At 47.3% G+C, this 17,602-nt stretch overlaps 1 protein-coding gene across 1 annotated transcript in view; it reads right to left on the bottom strand.

Annotated features, from left to right (window-relative positions):
- PKP2 (plakophilin 2) overlaps positions 1–17,602 on the bottom strand; it is a 63,306-nt gene that overhangs the window by 10,164 nt on the left and 35,540 nt on the right. The window contains 6 exon segments of the mRNA XM_083181071.1: positions 787–960; positions 2,227–2,388; positions 3,535–3,652; positions 13,131–13,215; positions 13,218–13,244; positions 13,247–13,306. Coding sequence (XP_083037197.1) covers positions 787–960; positions 2,227–2,388; positions 3,535–3,652; positions 13,131–13,215; positions 13,218–13,244; positions 13,247–13,306 — 626 coding nt within the window.

The following is a 17,602-nucleotide window of genomic DNA, read 5'->3' as shown; positions in this document are numbered from 1 at the left end:
GGAGAAGCAGCACAATAGGACTAGAACTTATAACTAGAACAGGCATCGGGATGATAAGATGATCAGCACATGTGAGTGGGCAGGAAAAGATCTTTCAGGGGTCAGCCTGAAATTGGTCTATAGTGGGGTGTGAATCATTTGGTCACCAGCAAGGTGTTAGACAGTCATTAGGTCGACATGAGTTAAGATCGACATGAAGGAAGGTAGACATGACTTTAGGTCGACAGGGTCATTCGGTCATTTCAACATTGAAAAAGTCGACATGTTGTTTTTTTTTTTTTTACTGCAATGTCAACACAGTCAACATAAACATGAACACGTACCACCGCATCCCCTTGCATGGATCGCTGCGCTCGCCATGCTTCGGGCCTTGCGACACAATTATATTCTCCCACCATGCCCTAGTGGATGGTAGGGCATGAAATACCGCCTGTCGGCACATGTCGGCTCAAAAAAACAGTACAAAAAACCCATGTCGAACTAACCGTCTACCTTAAGTCATGTCGACATAAATGCATGTGGACCTAATGCTTGTCTACCATCGGCTGGTGACCCAATGACCGTATCCCCCTATAGTGGGCGCCGTTGCTGTGCATTAAATTGTAACCATGGAAACTCCAGGGCCTATGTACTAAGCTTTGGTGCTTTAACACAACACTAAGTTTAGATCACAATAATAGAGGGGAAGGTTTATAGGATTCCCACGATTATGTCTATACAGATCTATCCACCCCCAACATGCCATAGCGGCTGCAGGGCGCGCGTCAGCCCATCTGGACGTCTCACCGGCCCGCTGCCTGCGGTAAGGTTCTGCAGAGACCCCAGAGACGCCTCTTGTGTGTAATTCCGGCTGCTCTTTGCAATCAGCGACAGATACATCCGGACCACGATAGAATGCCACAGCCATTCCACGCCCCGGGGGTTGCTGGCCTCTTCCGCCATGGGCGCGTCTCTCCACTCCTGGGCAATAGACAAATAATAACGTCACTGAGCAGCAATAGTTACAGGATAAGGTTACACATCGCCGGGGGTGGACTCAGTATCTGATGTGGATGGGACACTAAGGGCCTGATTTTAAGACCTTTGCTCCTCCGCACGCCTGCGTCAGTGAGATTACTATAAACTCCACACAGACATAGGCATTCATCCATACTCACACCACTTATCTAAGAAATAAAGACGCTTACAACTGAATTGGGCTTAAAGGGGACGGCTTATTTATTTTGAGCAGGGGCGGCCTATTTGAATCTAACTAAAATTTATGTCCCTGCTCTAACTAAGGTGGCGGGCAAAGAACGGCATGCAAAATAAATCACATCGCTGGTAAAAATAACAAAGTAATAAAAATAACAAACTCCGGATCTAAGGGCCTCCTGCCCTCAATTGCCAAGGACCGGCCACCTGCCAGCGTCCATGACAACGGCACAATTTCGAAGCAGACTTTTCAAAGGGGCCACTTGCCCTTAAGGTCAGGGGGTTGACCTTCTGCCTCTGCCCCTGACCTCGCATATCACTAAGGCAGAGCTCACCACTCTGCCCAAGTCAGAAAAAATTGGGCCACCTGCCCTAACCTACAAATGTCCGCAACAATTTACCCTATCCGAAGTAAATGATTGTTAAGGTCCAGATGTGGGCCCACCTGGATCGGTGATGCCCACATCTCGACATCAACCACCAGCTAAATGTAAATACGGCTCTAATTTAAACTACCGTTCTTTCCGCGAAATCAAATAAGCCGACAACAACTAAACGGATAACTTGCGAACGACTTCTTAAAGCAAATTCTAATTAACAATTGGGGCGGGAGGGAGGGCAACGATACCTGAAGCAAGAGGCAGAATCTTCTGGAAGCAGGATCATCATCCCATCAATCCCCACCTCTAACTTCCAAACAGCCTATCCTGGACCATCATTCAAATCAGCCACCCGTCAATCAAGACAAGCCGAACCCCCGAGCCCAGATCCAGTGTGTGAGCTAAGGATTCCTGCCAATAGCCAGGTGAGTTTATGCTGTTTTCAGCCAGACAAGCTGGCTTCTACAGTCTCGTTATGATAAAGTAAGTGAGTATGTCTCCATCTCCATATGGCGCCATTATTATCCCGACTACATAGGGTGGGTGCAGTCCCCTATTACAATGTTGGACGGCACTGGAGACCCACCCCTGGATCCGCCACTATCCATAACTGATCTTGACTGGATGAAGCTGTATTTTGTTCCACATTTACCTCTTTGATCTTCCTGCTGCGTGTGCCGAAACAGCCAACGTTCTTATCGTTCTGGGGCGCACTTCTGCTCTGCGGTTGGAAGTTCTGGCCGTGGCAGCTGGGCACCTCCGATTCCAGCTGGAATGACAGGTTGTGCAGGATGCACACGCAGTTCTCCGTAGCCTGGGGTACAAGGACGGAACAGGAAAATACAGCTATTGTGTAATCACGCACCAACATGACACACACTGGTAAACTTACTAAAGATGAGAGTTCTATTGAATATGGGCTGTTGCTCGTAGCAACCATTCAGATCTTCTAGGAGGTGCTAGATAAAGAAGAAGTCGAATCTGATATGTTCTAGGCAACGTCCCATCTTCAAAAAGAACTCCCATCTTAGTAAATTGTCTCCACATGTGGGATGCAATTCGGAGTGATGTCATTATTCAGTATTTAACCCTTTGGGTGCCAACGTTGCCCTAAGCGATCCTCGAAATATCCACTAAAAATGCCAGCGCCGCTCCCAGCGACTGATCTTTTAGTATAAAGAAATACAAGTCAATGAATTGAAGTTTGGTTAAATATTGCACCCAAAAAAATAAAATAAAAAAATCGCTGTGAGAGACACTGGAATTTATGGCTATATTAAGGATCTCTCACAGCAACATTGCCACTCAAAGGGTTAATAAAAAAAAAAAAAGTGGTGCTTGCCGATTTTCACACCTATTTTGCCAAATTCCCTTGGCACTCAAAGGGTTAAGAAATGTGCCCGCAATGGGGTCTGAGAGAAAACTAGCGATGGGGTAGGGTATTCTACTGTGATGTGTGCAGGGATAACTGAATGCACCACAATTCCCTAACTCGTCAATGAGTTTGAGGTATGTTCACAACTATTATGTTTTATTAAGTAATGCATTTACTTACTACAAATAATGCCTCATTTTATTATTATTATTAATAATAATAATAATAATAATAATTTAAATTGGATTGCAGTGCATGCTTTTATCCTCCAGGTGTCGCCGTTACAATTGCTGTTCGCAGCAAGCATATGGCTGATGACTTCTTTATACATTGATACAATCGGCAATATAATAAACATGGGGGGGGGGGCAATTTTTATCTTGTAGCACATGGAGCCCCAACTAGTGTATCTTGTCCCCCCCCCCCCCACATGTGACGCTTAACTATGTTTGTCCAGAGCATAATGGAGCAATGGCGGAACTTCCTCTGGACTGGTAGGCCCTACACGTACATGCCCCGTGGTTGTGGGTGATACAGGGTGATTACTACAGTGTGTACATATCTCATCAGTGCACCTAGAATTACCTTGTCATCCGGCATGTGGTCAGCGACCGTCCTCCTGACGTAGTACACTAAGGAGTCAATCAGTCCGTCGCAGTCCCGCATGGCCTTCCGCCCCTCCGGCCCAGCCGAGCTCATGTTTCTGTGAGACAGGGAGGGAAATTGATGAATGGCACACTACTGACTGTGTAATATAGTCCACACAACACTTCCAGTCTCTAGTCCTTCTCTGGAGGACTAAGGATGATTGGATCACATGTACTCTACCTAATAAAATGCTGAGCTTAACATAGAATTTACATCCGCACCAGCGATTTGCCACTTCCTGGCAGTTACTATGCACCCTGCTTTGCCTTTTAAAATGGTTGCAGCCAAGGCTTAAAGTGGTCCTGGAAAGGTGGTGGAACTCATCTCCCCTGACACTGACCCCCCCCCCCCTTCAACCTCATTAGGCAGAGCCCGGGCCAGTGCCAGGGCGCTTGGCACCCTCTTTAAGCTATAAATTTATGCCCCACACAAGGATAGTGATCCCAATATCCCTGTAAGGACGGGGTGTAGTCACACAATAGTAACTCCAATTAACATTATACCATATACTAGTACTATCATATACACATTACACTGCATGTACAGTAGTGCCACTGGTTCATATTACATCACATACTGATTCCCCTTATTCACACAGTAGTGCCCCTCATACACATAATTTCCACATTAGTGCTTATTATACATGTATCTGTTTCAGTCACTCCAGCAGCTCATGGTCCATGTCGGGCAGCAGGTACATGGCCTTTGTTCCTCCAGCAGCTTCCCCTCCTCTTTGTGTCCCTCCATCCCTCTTTCACCCTACCTTTGGCTTGCACAGAGCCTGCTCCTCTTATTGGCTCTTCTTCAATTCAGCAGTGGTGACAGAAAAAGAAGCTGCTGGGACAGGCTTGTCTGTTGGAATTACTGTCCAGGGCTGTGGTGGAGGTGGAACTCAGTTCCCCCCTACCATTACAAGTGGTGGAACTCTGTTCCACCCCGTTCCCCCTCACTTTAACCCCTGGTTGCCGCTTTAAAAGTATGGGGAAACCATCTGCAGTCACGCCCGTCCCTGCACTTTGCAGACTGTTATATAAAAATATGGGGAAAAGCAGATCAGTCATGCCTGGCATTGCTACCTCGTATGTTGCTGCATAAAAATATGGCGAAACGCACGTCAGTCATGCCCAGCCCTGCATCTCACACGCTGCTACATAAAAATATGGGGAAACGCACGTCAGTCATGCTCGGCTCTGCACCTCACATGCTGCTGTATAAAATAATGGGGAAACGCATGTCAGTCATGCCCAGCTCTGCACCTCACACGCTGCTACATAAAAATATGGGGAAACGCACGTCAGTCATGCTCGGCTCTGCACCTCACATGCTGCTGTATAAAATAATGGGGAAACGCATGTCAGTCATACCCAGCTCTGCACCTCACACGCTGCTGCATAAAAATATGGCGAAATGCACATCAGTCATGCCCAGCCCTGCATCTCACACGTTGCTACATAAACCCCCATAGAACATCCTTTCCTGCATCATTTGCTTTATTGAGTTCTCCTCATCTCTCTTTGTGACTTTGATGAAGATCTGATCACATAGGTCACATTTACGCAAAAAGTCAATTCTAATAGTTTCCCAGACTTTCTTTCGCCAATGTAGCTGCTGCACGGTAGCGCTGGGGAGGACTATAATTATCTATACGTGAGACATACTAGGAAAGAGCAAAATGTGCTTAAAATGTCTGATGGAAAGACTATGCATATTGACCCTATATTCTATAATTAGGTATTTCTTTAGAATGTCAGTGTTTTAGCTCTTACAAAGTTACTTTCCAAATGTATTTGTTTTTAAATAAATCCGTTGTCATTTTATGAAAATTCCACTGTAAAGAGTTGCACTGAACAGCAAGTTATCAGTCTAGCTATCCTTGCAGGATTTCCTCTTGGATTGTGTTTCCAACCATATTATTACACATTCTCACCTTGGGTCCTATATGGAGGTTTAAGCATAACGGCGCGTAAATTACTTGAAAAAAACCATAAATGTAAAAATAACGTATTTCTACACTTTTACCGAGCTATAAGCATGTTTTCAAGGGCTACCCTTAAATATTAAAGATCCTACCGCCGTATTCAGATCACGTGACTTATAGGGATCCCTCCCCAGTATTGTGCACTAGCACACGTGTGACCTGATGTCTGCACATGCTCAGTAGCAAACCTGGTCCCCCAACCTGGAATAATGCCATCACTTTACGCACATCGCAGAGATTGGCTCCTATAGCTGCATGTGTAAATTGCTAGACGTTGGCGATCTTTCATTTGTTATTGTCACAATACACTGCCACAATAAAGCATTAGGACCAAATAAATAAATATACCCCTAAATATACTCATTCCCCACCCCCCTTCCCTCGCTGGGACCTACAGCAGCCCTCATCCATTACTGAGCACTCTGCTAGGTCTCTGGGATCAGACAGATACTCCCAGGAAGACAGATAAGAGGCAGAAGGGGAGAGGTGACCATTAAGCAATCAGATTCCACAATAGCTTTAGGCAAACCTGAAATATTCCCCTGTTGCAGATAAGGTTAGTGTAAACAGTCATCAATCGTAGCAGGATATCCCAAACCATCACATCTGCAGGTATGGGTGATAGTGCAGGTGAGAGTGCGTGTAATTAGGTATTTGCCCCCAGATGAGTGGACAAACAAGGTTCAGGAGGGGGCAAAAATAACATTTGCTTCCAATTCATATAATGACACTTTTCTAAAATTTAATTAAATTCATCCCCCAAAAAAACAAAATGACATTATACCCATGCAACAGCTATATGGGCCAGCAGAATATCTACTTTAGTGGGTACAGCCATGCCTTCCGGTAACTCCATATGAGGAACAGGGCTGTACAAGGGGATCTATATAATTATAGCCCCCTAAGAACATTGGGGGGGGGGGGGGGGGGGGTTATAATTATGAAAAGGTACCGGGAGATGCATCCTTAATATCCTCCCCTCGCATATACATGGTGAGCCGTAGCACGCCTGTTCTGTGTGTGTGTTTTCTAATACATTCATATGATCTTTCCATTCTTATTACCATGGTAAGAATTGAAAATAAATTATCGCGTATAGAACCTGGTAATTGGGAAATATGCCCCACAAACGATATGGAAAAATATCCCGGAAACAAATACTAGCCACCCCCTCGCCCTCCTATTCTGACGCCCTTGGCTGTTCCCTGTAAAGCAAAAAATAATTGTGTATGTACACGCCCACATTGGACTGGCCACTCCCACACAGCACACGAGATGTCAGTCTCCGCCAGCTTCTCGGCATTACATAACAGGGCCTGGAGCTCCAGAGATATAAATCACTGACGGGTGATGGGTAATATGGGACTTGTATAAACTCTAAGGAATGTCCAGGTTATGAAACATGAAACATCTGTTGCTCAGTCACTATCCAGCTCACCTGTCTGAGAAGGATAAAGTAACGTCACAACCGTCACTCTGAGACGTGATGGGACAGATGTTTGAGCTTTACGGTAAAAGCATGGTTGAAAGTGGTACTTTGCGCTACTCCACAGACCCAATATTGTGACTCCTCAAGGGAAGCTTCATTCCCTGTACCAAGATGGCCACCGAGGCTATTACTGAGCATGTGCAGAGCTATTTTAGGAACTGTGTGAGCGTGCCACAGTGGATCACAGACCTGTGATAATCTGCTGTTCCAGCATCTGGTACTTACATACACTCACCGGCTGGTGAGCTGCACGACACTTCGCTCTGCTCAAGCAGGTTAAGTTATTGGGCTGTTCATAGGGGATCCGGTTTGTATACCGACGATCACTGGCGCTGACAGGTTGGCCGTGCCTGGGGAAATGGAGGGGGCACAGCTGCCAGGCAGGGGCACCAGCACGACCCCGTGAAAAGAAAAAATAAATGAGGGAGAGAGATGACAGACAGCGCTGAGCAGCATGTACTGAGCTGGGGAGAGAGGCTGTGCTGTAGTGGTAGCCTGTCATCTATCGCCCCACTGCCCTGCTCCTTGCATTGGGGGAGGGGGAGCAGGCCTGTGCTGGCGTGCTCGGGTAAAAAGTACCCCCCCCCCCCCCCCGCTGCAGACAGAATAATGATGCAAGAATCCCAACACTGGTCAAAAGATTGGTGCCGGGACCCCAACATCGCCATCTATGCCAGCGCTGGAAAAGGTACTAAGGGGGTACATTTAGGCAGGGGTGTAACTAGATATTCGTAGGCCCCATAGCAAAAGTTTGTAACGGCCCCCTATTGGGCTCCATATGAGCAGCTGCACCACTGGCACCTATGGTAGTTACGCCCTTGCAATTAGTGTTAAGGTGCGGGGGGGGGGGGTTAGGGTTACGTTGTGTGTGTGTGGGGCGGGGTAGGGTTAGGCTGCAGGGAGAGCAGTCCTCTGACTACCACTTGGTTGAGGAACTATATACAAATATAGTATGTTATGTTTTACATATGTGATTATTACTGGTAATACTCGGGTCCGCCTATTTGTGTAACCCTTGTGGCGCTATACAGGTATAGGATAATAATAATATTATATAACGGGAGTTCATCCGACCGATATCTCCTCCAGATGGCAGAAAACGATTACATTAGAATATTGCAGAACTCCGCCAGCTGCCGAGTGCGGGCGACAATTATAAATGAATTTACTGTAACAACATCGTCATGTGCAAGATGTAACAGGTCTCCCGGTATGTGAGCGTCCTGCCAGGAGAACCGTGCCAGGCACTGCAGCTGGCATCTCAGGCACGAGCGCTGCTTATGGCGTTATATACTATTATAGCTTATTATACTAAATCAGAGAGAGGATCAAAGTTCTCCCAATCTCATCTCAGTCCTGAGCCTGGATCCCCCCCACATTCTCTATGGGCAATGGGGTTAATTCAGCTTCAGTTGCCGCTTTGCAAAAATGTATGTTTGCATGGGCAAGCCTCTAGTCGCGAAAGTCAGCGAGTGTCCCAACTGGCACTTACCCGGCATTCCCAAATATAGGGGCCCATTCAGACCTGTTCAGACTGGCTGCGAATTTGCAGTGGGTCTGATAATCGAACGACCGTGCTTGCATGAGCTGTCCACCCTGTGGGCATTTGGGGGCATGCCGCCGGTGTTTTCTGGGCGTTCCTCACAAAAATGCAGATGTTCCCCCGGCCGTCTGAAAGGGTAGCGCTGCGAGCAGGGGGGAAATCATTCCATGGTAACTGTGTGCGCAGGAAAGTGCAGGGGGGGGGGGGGGTTCAGTGTGCGGCGGCAGGCCCATTGTGTCCCAACTATCCACTGTGCAAATTAGCAGCCATGCAATCAGTGCTGAATTACCCCCGTTATTTAATTTTTGTAATTGTAGTAATATGAGCTGTGAATTGCCCCTTACTCTTATCTGTTCCTGTGGATCAGCAGCTGATGTTTCCTCCATTACTCATTAACATTTCCCTGGGCAGCAGGGTTGGTGTAGTGGTTAGCATTACTGCCAAACAACACTCGCCCTGATTATTCGGCATTTTGTGCGTCTTGGCTCCGAGCAGCCTCCAGGTCCCTTTATCATGTTCCAGCTTTGTGCCAGCTCCAATCGCTTTTAATGTTGTAAAAAAAAAAAATCTTGCGGGATTGATTTATCTCTTACAATTTCTTTGTTTTGAGCTTAATATATTGTTTCTACTTTATTGTTTGATTCCGTTTTAGCCATGTACTAACATTTGCTTTTTTTTTTAAATGTTTGTTTGTTCTTTAAAGCAAAGAACCCAGCAGTACAGTATCAAACATTGGATATGGCAGCAGCCAATTAAAATGTGTGTAATAAAACTGGACTAAAACAGACACAGACTATTCATACACTAGGAATTAATGACATCACTGAGAGTGTGGCCTATCCAGTCACTAGGAACCAGTGACATCACTGAGAGTGCAGCCTATATCTAGTCGTAGGAACCAGTGACATCACTGAGAGTGCAGCCTATATCTAGTCGCAGGAACCAGTGACATTACTGAGAGTGCGGACTATCCAGTCACTAGGAACCAGTGACATCACTGAGAATGCAGCCTATATCCAGTCGCCAGGAACCAGTGACATCACTGAGAGTGCAGATTATCCAGTCACTAGGAACCAGTGACATCACTGAGAGTGCAGCCTATCCAGTCACTAGGAACCAGTGACATCACTGAGAGTGCAGCCTATATCTAGTCGCAGGAACCAGTGACATCACTGAGAGTACGGACTATCCAGTCACTAGGAACCAGTGACATCACTGAGAATGCAGTCTATATCTAGTCGCAGGAACCAGTGACATCACTAAGAGTGCGGACTATCCAGTCACTAGTGACATCACTGAGAGTGCAGCCTATATCCAGTCGCAGGAACCAGTGACATCACTGAGAGTGCAGCCTATCCAGTCACTAGGAACCAGTGACATCACTGATAGTTTGGACTATCCAATCACAAGGAACCAGTGACATCACTGAGAGTGCAACCTATCCAGTCACTAGGAACCATTGACCTCACTGAAAGTGCAGTCTATCCAGTCACTAGGAACCAGTGACCTCACTGAGAGTGAAGTCTATCCAGTCACTAGGAACCAGTGACATACATTAGCACACAGGTACTACTACAGTACTACTAAGCCTTGTAGCTCCTGTTGCAGGCTGGGTTTGAACAATTGCAGGAGCTGATTTGTTGTAGTTTATCTCTCTTCACTTTATCACTTTACAAGGCTTTGTACATCTGATCACAGATATAAAACACAGGGCAGTACAGCCAGCCAGTGAGATTAGCTTTAGAAGCGAGCAGTAATTTCCAGTCACAGGCTTTATACAAGGCAATCTGGGACATTGATAATAACATTTTTATTCAGTAACCCTATCCCTGCTTTGTCTGTGGGCATCACCTCCGCCCCCCACGCCCTCTGTAGCGGGTCTCTGCTCTGTTCTGCGAGCTCTGGGGATAATATAACCGCCCCAGCAACTCTTCTCACAGAAGAATTCGGCCCTTTCAGTGGATTCCTTCCATTGTCTGTGACTGAAAGCCAAGCTGTAGACATTAAATAGCAAATGCCAAATGTGCCAACCTGATTTACCGGAATTACCAGGAGATGTGGCATCGCGGCAGAGACTTCAGTGTAAGAACACTCACCAGGCCCCAGCTATGCTGTAAGAAGAGATCGTAATCTGGTGGGAACATAACGCCGATTGTCTGTGCCCCGGAGCGGACGCGGCTGTTCCCTCTCTACCGTAGGGCTGGGTGCGGGCATATACATATCAGGAACTGAGGAACCCAAGTGCTGAGACAGACCCGTCCGATATTCCGTGCACCCGTTCCCAATAGTGCTGGTTGTATTTGCTTTATTTAACATTTATCATGTTTAGTAAATTATTATTTTTAATGCTGGCCTTGCCCCAACCCTCTCCCCTCATTTTAAGTGCCTCAACATCTACCCGAACCATGCCGCACAGAAGAATGATGTCGTCACCTGAACTATAGTCATTGGCCATAACGCCAGCTATATGCGCATGTGGAACTACACAGGACAATTGGATTGTACGGAACGGTGGGGTGTGGTATAGCTTACAGATAATGTCTACGTCGGCAATCAATAGGTCAATCCCAAAAGGTTGACATGCAATGATGGAACCGGTTGACCCAGGTTCAAAAATATAATTTGGGCTCCCCTTCTCCACTCCAACCTAAGTTCATAATATGCAGCACGGTATTGGGTGGCAGGGAGAGGCAGGGGAGGCAGAGTGTGATAGGGAGAGGCAGGGGGAGGCAGAGGTGACAGGGAGAGATGGGGGGGGCAATGGTTGGCAGGGAGAGGCAGAGTGTGACAGGGAGAGGCAGAGGGGGACATGGATAGGCAGAGGGTGACAGATTATGATAGGGAGAGTCTTGGGAGGCAGAGGGTGACGGAGAGTCTGGGTAAGGCAGAGGGCGGCAGAGGGTGACAGGCAGGGTGTGACAGGCAGAGGGTATAATTTGGGCCCCCCTTCTCCACTCCAACCTGAGTTCATAATATGCAGCACGGTCTTGGGTGGCAGGGAGAGGCGGGGGGAGGCAGAGGTGACAGGGAGAGATGGGGGGGGGCAAAGGTTGGCAGGGAGAGGCAGAGTGTGACAGGGGGAGGCAGAGGGTGACATGGAGAAGCAGTGGGTGACAGATTATGATAGGGAGAGTCTTGGGAGGCAGAGGGTGACAGGGAGAGGCTGGGGAAGGCAGAGGGTGACAGGGAGAGGCAGAGTGTGGCAGGCAGAGGCAGGGGGAAGCAGAGGGTGACAGGGAGAGACAGGGAGGGGGGAAAAGGTTGGCAGGCAGAGGAGGGGGGGGGGGGGGGGGCAGAGGCAGAGTGTGACCGGGAGAGGCAAAGGGTGACAGGGAGAGGCAAAGGGTAAGGGGTGGCAAAAGGGTGACAGGGAGAGACAGAGGGTAATGGGGAGGCAAAGGGTGACAGGGAGAGACAGAGGGTAAGGGGGAGAGAGGGGGCATAGTGTGACAGGGAGAGTCAGGGGGAGACAGTGGCTGACTGGGAGAGTCAGGGGGAGGCAGCGTGACAGGGAGAGGCAGTGGGTGATTGGGAAAGGCAGGGGGAGGCAGTGTGACAGAGAGAGGCAGAGGGTGACAGGGAGAGGCAGGGGGTGGCAGAGTGACAGGGAGAGGCAGGGGGTGACAGTGGGAGGCCAGAGGGTGACAGGGAGAGGCAGGGGATGGCAGAGTGACAGGGAGAGGCAGAGGGTGACAGGGGAGGCAGGGGGTGGCAGAGTGACAGGGAGAGGCAGGGGGTGACAGTGGGAGGCAGAGGGTGACAGGGAGAGGCAGAGGTTGATTAGGAGAGGCAGGGGGAGGCAGTGTGACAGAGAGAGGCAGAGGTTGATTAGGAGAGGCAGGGGGAGGCAGTGTGACAGGAAGAGGCAGTGTGACAGGGAGAGGCAGTGGGTGACTGGAGAGGCAGGGGGCACAGGGTGACAGGGAGAAGCAGAGGGTGACAGGGAGAGGCAGTGGGAGGCAGAGGGTGACAGGGAGAGGCAGGGGGTGGCAGAGTGACAGGGAGAGGCAGGGGGTGGCAGAGTGACAGGGAGAGGCAGGGGGTGGCAGAGTGACAGGGAGAGGCAGGGGGTGGCAGAGTGACAGGGAGAGGCAGGGGGTGACAGCGGGAGGCAGAGCCTGACAGGGAAAAACAGTGAGTCACAATAAACACATGGGTTATATTGGGCCCCAGGGGCCCTGATGCACTGCACCTGCTGCACCAATGGTAGTTCCGCCTCTGTTGACATGCACAAAGTTTACACTGGGAAAAAAAGTCAACACATGCAAAAATTCGACATGGAAAAGGTTGACATGAGTTTGGCACTTTTTTGTGTCAATGTTGACTCCTGAGTACGCGGACCCCTAATTAGTGTCTCGCGTACCCTCGCATTCCCAATAGGAGTCCAGGTGGATGATAATGTCTGAAAAAGTCCAAACAATGCAAACATTTCTAATATACGCCTGTTATATATTATCGCTGGATCTTTGTGTCAGTAAAACTCAATTAATAAAAACGAAGAGGAGTAAAACAAACGTTCTCACCTCAGGCAGCCGGTCGCATTGTAAAATATGTCAGCATCAGACAGGATCTCATGTTTGGAGTACTCCCCTTCAGTCCAGCCGAGCACGGGATGACGATGCTGGTAGTCAGGGGCGCAGGGCGTCGCGGACCAGCATGCCCTTCAGTTGGTCATTTGATGACAAGTTCCACAGTAGCCCTACAATGTCAGAAAGGAGAATGAGGACACAAGTACTAGCCCAAGGTAGCCGGTGCGTAACCCACTGATGCAGTAATGATACTGATACAGGCTACGTGTACGCAATGACGCAGTAATGATACTGATACAGGCTACCTATACGCAATGACGCAGTAATGATACTGATACAGGCTACGTGTACGCAATGACGCAGTAATGATACTGATACAGGCTATGTGAACGCAATGACACAGTAATGATACTGATACAGGCTACGTGTACACAATGACGCAGTAATGATACTGATACAGTCTACGTGTACGCAATGACATAGTAATGATACTGATACAGGCTACGTGAACGCAATGACGCAGTAATGATACTGATACAGGCTACCTATACGCAATGACGCAGTAATGATACTGATACAGGCTACGTGTACGCAATGACGCAGTAATGATACTGATACAGGCTATGTGAACGCATGACACAGTAATGATACTGATACAGGCTACGTGTACACAATGACGCAGTAATGATACTGATACAGGCTACGTGTACGCAATGACATAGTAATGATACTGATACAGGCTACGTGAACGCAATGACACAGTAATGATACTGATACAGGCTACGTGTACGCAATGACGCAGTAATGATACTGATACAGGCTACGTGAACGCAATGACGCAGTAATGATACTGATACAGGCTACGTGTACGCAATGACGCAGTAATGATACTGATACAGTCTACGTGTACGCAATGACGCAGTAATGATACTGATACAGGCTACGTGTACACAATGATGCAGTAATGATACTGATACAGGCTACGTGTACGCAATGACGCAGTAATGATACTGATACAGGCTACGTGTACACAATGATGCAGTAATGATACTGATACAGGCTACGTGTACGCAATGATGCAGTAATGATACTGATACAGGCTACGTGTACACAATGATGCAGTAATGATACTGATACAGGCTACGTGTACGCAATGATGCAGTAATGATACTGATACAGGCTACGTGTACGCAATGATGCAGTAATGATACTGATACAAGCTAGGTGTGCGCAATGACGCAGTAATCATACTGATACAGGCTACGTGTACACAATGATGCAGTAATGATACTGATACAGGCTACGTGTACGCAATGATGCAGTAATGATACTGATACAAGCTAGGTGTGCGCAATGACGCAGTAATCATACTGATACAGGCTACGTGTACGCAATGACATAGTAATGATACCGATACAGGCTACGTGTATGCAATGACATAGTAATGATACCGATACAGGCTACGTGTACGCAATGACACAGTAATGATACTGATACAGGCTACGTGTACACAATGACGCAGTAATGATACTGATACAGGCTACGTGTACGCAATGACGCAGTAATGATACTGATACAGGCTACGTGTACGCAATGACGCAGTAATGATACTGATACAGGCTACGTGTACGCAATGACGCAGTAATGATACTGATACAGGCTACGTGAAGGCAATGACGCAGTAATGATACTGATACAGGCTACGTGTACGCAATGACGCAGTAATGATACTGATACAGGCTACGTGTACACAATGACGCAGTAATGATACTGATACAGGTTACGTGTACGCAATGACGCAGTAATGATACTGATACAGGCTACGTGTACACAATGACGCAGTAATGATACTGATACAGGCTACGTGTACACAATGACGCAGTAATGATACTGATACAGGCTACGTGTACGCTATGACGCAGTAATGATACTGATACAGGCTACGTGTACGCAATGACGCAGTAATGATACTGATACAGGCTACGTGAACGCAATGACGCAGTAATGATACTGATACAGGCTACGTGAACGCAATGACACAGTAATGATACTGATACAGGCTACGTGTACGCAGTGATGCAGTAATGATACTGATACAGGCTACGTGTACGCAATGACGCAGTAATGATACTGATACAGGCTACGTGTACGCAGTGACGCAGTAATGATACTTATACAGGCTACATGTACGCAATGATGCAGTAATGATACTGATACAGGCTACGTGAACGCAATGACGCAGTAATGATACTGATACAGGCTACGTGAACGCAATGACGCAGTAATGATACTAATACAGGCTACGTGAACGCAATGACGCAGTAATGATACTGATACAGGCTACGTGTACGCAATGACGCAGTAATGATACTGATACAGGCTACGTATACGCAATGACGCAGTAATGATACTGATACAGGCTACATGTACGCAATGACGCAGTAATGATACTGATACAGGCTACGTGTACGCAATGACGCAGTAATGATACTGATACAGGCTACGTATACGCAATGACGCAGTAATGATACTGATACAGGCTACGTGTACGCAATGACGCAGTAATGATACTGATACAGGCTACGTGTACGCAATGACGCAGTAATGATACTGATACAGGCTACGTATACGCAATGACGCAGTAATGATACTGATACAGGCTACGTGTACGCAATGACGCAGTAATGATACTGATACAGGCTACGTGAACGCAATGACGCAGTAATGATACTGATACAGGCTACGTGAACGCAATGACACAGTAATGATACTGATACAGGCTACGTGTACGCAGTGATGCAGTAATGATACTGATACAGGCTACGTGTACGCAATGACGCAGTAATGATACTGATACAGGCTACGTGTACGCAGTGACGCAGTAATGATACTTATACAGGCTACATGTACGCAATGATGCAGTAATGATACTGATACAGGCTACGTGTACACAATGACGCAGTAATGATACTGATACAGGCTACGTGTACGCAATGATGCAGTAATGATACTGATACAGGCTACGTGAACGCAATGACGCAGTAATGATACTGATACAGGCTACGTGAACGCAATGACGCAGTAATGATACTGATACAGGCTACGTGAACGCAATGACGCAGTAATGATACTGATACAGGCTACGTGTACGCAATGACGCAGTAATGATACTGATACAGGCTACGTATACGCAATGACGCAGTAATGATACTGATACAGGCTACATGTACGCAATGACGCAGTAATGATACTGATACAGGCTACGTGTACGCAATGACGCAGTAATGATACTGATACAGGCTACGTGTACGCAATGACGCAGTAATGATACTGATACAGGCTACGTATACGCAATGACGCAGTAATGATACTGATACAGGCTACATGTACGCAATGACGCAGTAATGATACTGATACAGGCTACGTGTACGCAATGACGCAGTAATGATACTGATACAGGCTACGTATACGCAATGACGCAGTAATGATACTGATACAGGCTACGTATACGCAATGACGCAGTAATGATACTGATACAGGCTACGTATACGCAATGACGCAGTAATGATACTGATACAGGCTACGTGTACGCAATGACGCAGTAATGATACTGATACAGGCTGCGTGTACGCAATGACGCAGTAATGATACTGATACAGGCTACGTGTACGCAATGACGCAGTAATGATACTGATACAGGCTACGTGTACGCAATGACATAGTAATGATACCGATACAGGCTACGTGTACGCAATGACGCAGTAATGATACTGATACAGGCTACGTATACGCAATGACGCAGTAATGATACTGATACAGGCTACGTATACGCAATGACGCAGTAATGATACTGATACAGGCTACGTGTACGCAATGACGCAGTAATGATACTGATACAGGCTACGTGTACGCAATGACGCAGTAATGATACTGATACAGGCTACGTGTACGCAATGACGCAGTAATGATACTGATACAGGCTACGTGTACGCAATGACGCAGTAATGATACTGATACAGGCTACGTGTACGCAATGACGCAGCAATGATACTGATACAGGCTACGTGTACACAGTTTAATCTCATACAAGCCACAAATCCACTTTGCAGCAAACAAGGCTTCATATAACCAAACAAAGAAAGATATTTGTCCATACAGCGCTCCGTGCGTGCGGTGCCTCAGTGCCTCTGGGCACTGTCAGTCCAAGTCCCTGGCGCTACAATACTTAGGCCTACTGCCTGGCCCCTATCAGGCATCAGCGCAATGAACAGCAAACTTGGGAAACCATAAATCTCTTCTACTGCAATCAGGCCAGTTCCCACCTGCGGCTGTGCAGGTCTGAAAACCTGGACCGGAGCCGTGTGTTTGATAGCCCACCCGTCTCTCCCTCAAACACACCTCAGAGACCCATTCCTGACTTTGCCTATAGCAACCAATCAGATTCTATCTATCTGTTATCTTCTAGA

This window comes from Crinia signifera, chromosome 4 (assembly GCF_055691185.1).
Source record: "Crinia signifera chromosome 4, ASM5569118v1, whole genome shotgun sequence".
In the NCBI taxonomy this organism is placed as follows: domain Eukaryota; kingdom Metazoa; phylum Chordata; class Amphibia; order Anura; family Myobatrachidae; genus Crinia; species Crinia signifera.
Note: the sequence above shows the minus strand (reverse complement) of the source record. Positions and strands in the feature narration are given on the sequence as shown.